Source organism: Protomyctophum parallelum, assembly GCF_964188405.1.
Source record: "Protomyctophum parallelum genome assembly, chromosome: 22".
Classification (NCBI taxonomy): domain Eukaryota; kingdom Metazoa; phylum Chordata; class Actinopteri; order Myctophiformes; family Myctophidae; genus Protomyctophum; species Protomyctophum parallelum.
Window position 1 is genome coordinate 4,918,389 of NC_139714.1, and position 6,000 is coordinate 4,924,388.

Consider the following 6,000-nt stretch of genomic DNA (forward strand, 5'->3'; position numbering starts at 1 on the left):
CTTTCACCGGCAATAGTCACAGCAAAAACACAGAGAGAGAGAGAGAGAGAGAGAGAGAGAGAGAGAGAGAGAGAGAGAGAGAGAGAGGGAGTAGAAAAAAAGCATTAAGGTTAGTTCACAGAAAAGACAAATCACGCCATGGCACGTAGGCATTTAACGATTTAAAGCGTCTGTATACTTAATAAATCACTGCTCTTGTTTCCTACTACACCAAATGTCTTTGCCAGGAACAGCAGGAACAATCCTCAAAATGTCTATTTCTGAAATTCTACTGCAGGGACATTTGGCCGTTACGAGTATATTAATCGCTCATGCGCGCGCGCGCGCGCGCACACACACACACACACACACACACACACACACACACTATACGCCCACCAGTCTGGCACATAGGGACAGCTCTGTGTGTGTGTGTGTGCCAGTGCCCCTGCCAGCGTCCAGATGGAGCCACATCGGTGAAGGAAGGGGGGGGAGGAGGAGGCAACAAAATAAGTACGATACGGGAGGTCAAGGTGCTAAAGGTTAAAAGTTCAAGGAGAGAGAAAGCAAGTTGGGAAAGAAAAATCACACCCGTGTGAACTGAGTGGTGCAATTCCGCCACCCCCCCCCTCCCCCTGTCTCTCATTAGAAGGCAACAGTGCAGCACTATCTCTCTGTCTGTTTCTGGCACAACAGCGCCACTCTTGCCCCTACTGGTACTCATAGTCACACACATAGTATAGCCAATCTACAACGAGCCGCTTTGTGTGAGCTCGTGAAATGCTTATAATGACAATAAATATTTAAACAATAAAAGGTATTAACAAGAGCTTGTAACAGAATATGAATATATATTTATGTCCTGACAAGTAACTCGGTAGCTTTGTACAGGCATGCATTGCTATGCAATATGCATATATGTAAATCCCATGCATTCCATATAATGGTTATTTATAACGAGTCATTTTTGAGTGTAGTATTTCGTGTTGCCCAAAAAAAGAAGCACATTCAGCCACGGCCAGACCATTTCAACGTGTGTTGTGTATTGTGCTGAGATGGTTCTCACCTGCGCCTGGCGATGCCTCTGCCACCCTCTGGGCTGATAATGCTGGGCACAGAGTTCCTGCTGCACGCACGCGGGCTTCCGTTGGTGAAGTGCACGGGGCTGGCGCGCACGTACGCTGGAAACTCCTGAGGGGGTTGGAAGCGGAACGAGAGAGAGAGAGAGAGAGAGAGAGAGAGAGAGGGAGAGGAAGTGACCGCGTGGACTTGTTTTTATCACCAGCGTGAATTATGCAAATATGAAGACAATGGCACATGAAGAGGGACGGACTGCTGGGTCCACTGGGACCAAACCTCAACTCTGATAGTGTTCAAATGGAACCAAATGGACGCTTACGAGAGTTAAATTAAAGGAGTAGTTTACAAAAAAATATATATATATTTTTTTTCTATCAATTACACACCCCATGAAACCTTTCACGGATATATACATTTGTTTTTGTCGCATTCCTGTAAGTCAATAATTACCAGCGGAGTCTACGGTAGGAGACTTTAAAAGCTGCATCCGCCGGTCATCGAATTATTGTCTCAGGAATGCGAGAAAAAAAAGTCTTGAGTGAATGAATTGAAGGCTTCATGGGGTGTGTTTTTTGGAAAAACTCCTTTATCACACATGCCAATTGTACAGTTTGATTGAGGTGCGAGAGGTGTTTTTGCAAGATACTGTTCTACATAATGACTAAAACAAACAAAATTGTATATCTATACTCTTGTTAATGCTTGTAATGATAACACAGACTGAGAGACTGTGCTAGTGGTATCTTGGGGGGTCTATACCTGTATGCCAAGACTGGATTTCATCAGGTGAAACTGGTCCACTAGCTTCTTATGCAGAGGTCTCATGTCCTGGGGGACAAACTTCTCGTGCACGGCCAGGCCGTACTCCAAGATACGTGCCTGTGAGAAGACAGCAGAACCCTGTCAACTTCTTCTGCACAAAAACAAACAGTGGAGCCTAAACTCGATTCATTCTTCAGCGTGGGACGACATGTTTCTTATTTCAGAGATGTTTCTTAGCTGGTAAAAACAGTACCGGACCACCTTGTGTGGTAAAACTCAGGGCAAAGATTAAACTAATTGCAAATGTTAACGGGAGAACAGGGGGTAATTGGAATCCATTTTAGTGCAGAGGGAGAGAAACACAATCCCACTGACATTCAGCTGCTCAACACTTCAGTGACACAGACGAAGCAAAGTGCAAAAGTGTCACCGGCGCAATATGCGTTCAGTTTCGTCAGATCGCATACATATGGATACATTAAGGCCATGCATATGTAAATTATGTATGTATGCATGATCATAGTGAGATGCACCGGTGGTGTAATGTTCAGCGTTTGCACAGCTTCGGGGAAGGAGCTGTGCTTGCAGAAGTTACATTTTCCTTGCCCGAGGAGCAGTAGCACAGGGACATCATTTGCGTATATTATAGCTGCATATATGTATGCTGTTATAATGGCACCGTACCGTGCCTCATACACAGGTTTAAGAGACATATTAAAAAAAAAAGGAAGCTAATTTTGGCCGGGAGGGAGGACGGGGAGGGTTGATGGAAAAGTATCTTAGCCTCCTGCTGAGCTAAAGTTGAAAGTTCAAACTGAACTAAACCACAGAAACGGTTTAGGGCCGATTCATACTCCTATTTTAGAGCCGAATAAAAGTCGGTTCGGTGCTGAAGAGCCTACAATTTGACGTCATTTGAGGTTCGGGGGGGCGGGTACCGTCCTAAAGTCGGCTCTTCGGTGCTACTGAAAATTTCTGACGAGCCGAAATCATTTCGGCACTACAGCGCCGAAACAGCGGTAAAATAGGAGTATGAATCGGCCCTTAGCCTGTGGGGAATGGAATACAGTTCAACTCTGTTGATGTATCCATTCGGAACTCTGATAGTACTCTCAGAGTTAAATGAACATGGGACTGGTTTGGTCCACCATCACCGACTGACCTGCTCAAACATGAGCTCTCTGAGTTGTCCTATCTTGTCCCCGTCCTCTGGGTGGTTTAGGATGTAGTCCTTGACAAAGAAAGCCTGCAGGGGAAAATAACACACACACACACACACACACACACACACACACACACACACACACACCATTAGTCATCTAGACACCAGGAAAGGGCACTCTAGAGACTGTGCATCGCAGTATACCTAGATGCAAAGCCGTGTGCAGCAATCGTGCAAAAATGACGCCTGGTGAAGATCATAAGACAATTACTTTTGCTGTTGCAGAGGTAGACAACATAATTGTTTACTTGTTTAGCATTATCCAGTGGGTACAATTTTCATTAAAGTAAACTATTCTTACATTGAAACAAAAAACAAACACGCATCAACAAGGCAATCCCAGCGGCATTGAGCCGTGTGGATCATTTGGTGTGTCTCGCAATGAGTTTGTTTGTTTTGATGATTTCACATAATAATTAAGGTCAAATAAAAAAGTTCACTTCTATTCACAGCTAAGTTTCTAGTTGTGTCTAATTGTGTTGGTATCACTCAGTGAATCAACATTCATGGCTGGTTTGTGAAAGCCATTCGAGTGCAGATTAGTTTGCGCAGTGATGAAGCCATGTGGCGGATGAAAGAATAGGCTACAGAGCCAAAAAGCGCAAATTGAAAAAAATGAAATTGCCTCGAAAGGAGATTAGAAAAGCATCTCACACAAGTTGCACAATGCATTTAAACTACAGCTGTTGATGCATCCACACAACCGTATACCCAATTTGCTTTGCCTTACGTAGGTAGACAATTTGATGTTGAATTCCTAAGTGTCCGCATGGACCCAGGATTCAATACCACACCTGATTATGAATCACAGAGTTGCATTAGCACACAGTTCCCAAACTAAAAAGTCAATTCAAAAAGTGGAAACGGATAGCATGAGAAAACGTGGCTGTGCTTTGAATGGCGGTCGGCACGTTAGCGTTGTCTGCGCGCTAATCGCAGATTCCCCGGTGTTTACGGTCGCCATCAAAACAGAGATGCGCCTGCAAGATCTTTCCGGTGTACGCAGGAGGAAAGAGATGATGAGCCAATCAGAAAGGCCCCGACTTGCAATCTCCTTTCAGATCTGTCACGGCGAGAGAGGAAGGCCGGAGTTCACAGGAGAAAAGAAAAAGAATAAAGGTCCACGCTGCTCCTCTCTCAAGGACACGGCTGTCTATCTCCAAAGAGACAGCACCAGATGAGTCAAAAGAGGAGAAGCACACTTCTACTTCAAAGACGCACGCACGCATGCACGCACGCACACACACACACACACACACACACACGCACACACACACGCTCATGTGTTAAAACAAGTGCACATGAAACAGACTGACACTTAAATGCCTACACAAGCACAAAGATGTGCACACAAAAACATTATGGATATGTACAATCCCCCCGGCCCCCACCCAAACAGATCCCGATCAATAATTGGCATCTGAGTGTGACTTGCCGTGTCTGTCGGCCCCGGCTGTCACAGAAGCAAAACAATCTTAATACCAGACAGAGTTGTTTTCTTAAGAAGTCTGCATCTTCACAGAGAGACCTTTGGAGCTCTACACCTACAGAAGCACGCCACTCTCCGTTTTCTCGGCACACCGAGGACCTGACCTTTTCCCCTGCTCAAGCTTTGACTGTAATGTCAGTGATCTATAGGCTTGTATATGAAAATCGCTACGGATAGGTGTCAGCTAAAATGTCTACAATGTCGATAGTAATCTAAAACCCATATCCTCCCACATATTATACCAAAAACAGGGAGGTGGACACGAGCTTAAATGCCACACCACTTTGGATATTATAGAATTGTACAACGTGCATCGTGTGCAGTCTCTTGATTTGCATAGTACATTTACTCAAGTCCTGTACTTAAGTACAACTTATACTGTAGATACTTATACTCGACTTGGGTATTTCCATTTTTTAATACTTATATATATATTTTAAAATATATGGAATTGTGATGGGATGACCATTTTCTAGACATTTTGAAACTTACAAAATTGAGTACTTTTTCATAAGATGCCTGTACTTTTGTACTTTAACACAAGTAACATTTTCTATACACGACTTTCACTTGTAACAGGAGTATATTTATCGTGTGTTACTGCTACTAGTACTTCTTCCACTGCGGTTTGCGTACAGCAGGCAACAACATTTACAGTAACAGGGCCAAAGGTGGCAGTTTTAAAGATGAAAGTGCTACTTTAGGAATCAATGATTTTGTAGCGAATGATGGAAGTTTCTCACATGGGGCCAGCGGTAGAGGGACTCGGGCGTGCCGAGCGGCCCACTAAATCACTAGAAAAAGTCCAATTAGAGGTATAACGCCAAAGGGCCCCAAAATAAATCAGACGCAAATCTCCCACCCCACTCCAGTCGAGAGCAATAAATCTGAATACTAATAATAACGATCTCGCCTTCGGTTGCGGCTGCGGCTGTCAATCGGCGCCAAGCAAATAGAAATTAATAGATTTATGATGCTCGATTCTTCATGGAATTCCAACGACTGCCGCAATAATTTTTCAAGGGGGAAGAATGGGGGGCGTCGGTATTGACGCTGACACCGGTGTCGAGCAAAATATCTTTCCCTCGCCATCAATTTCCCTCACGTAAGGCAATGCTAATACTGTATATGAAATGTTTTATTGGGCGATATGGTTTGTGTAAAAGTAAAACCACATGAATAAAGGCATTAGAATCTAAAGCATGGTGGTCCTTGGAGACACCTGTGTTTCCAATATTCTACAGTAGGACGTTAATTAGCTAGACACTTCCAGCAGAGGAACTCCATCTATTCAGGGGATCTGAATAGAATTAACATAACACCTTAACATAAGACCTTGGCAAATGCCCCGCTTTCTCACTGACAATGTACTCACAATCTACTGACTTGCCAATGGCAGGACATGTGACGTTCTCAAATGTGCCTTGAGATTCAGATTTGCTCTTTGGTGTGACTTGGGTATTCCTCA

General features: G+C 44.0%; 1 protein-coding gene across 1 annotated transcript in view; it reads right to left on the reverse strand.

The window, feature by feature from the left end:
- Positions 1 to 6,000, reverse strand: part of dock4b (dedicator of cytokinesis 4b) — a 207,150-nt gene that overhangs the window by 23,167 nt on the left and 177,983 nt on the right. The window contains exons 43-45 of the mRNA XM_083757446.1: positions 2,984 to 3,067; positions 1,819 to 1,938; positions 1,046 to 1,170 (exon numbers count right to left, since the gene is read on the reverse strand). Coding sequence (XP_083613572.1) covers positions 1,046 to 1,170; positions 1,819 to 1,938; positions 2,984 to 3,067 — 329 coding nt within the window. The remainder of the gene's footprint in view (positions 1 to 1,045; positions 1,171 to 1,818; positions 1,939 to 2,983; positions 3,068 to 6,000) is intronic.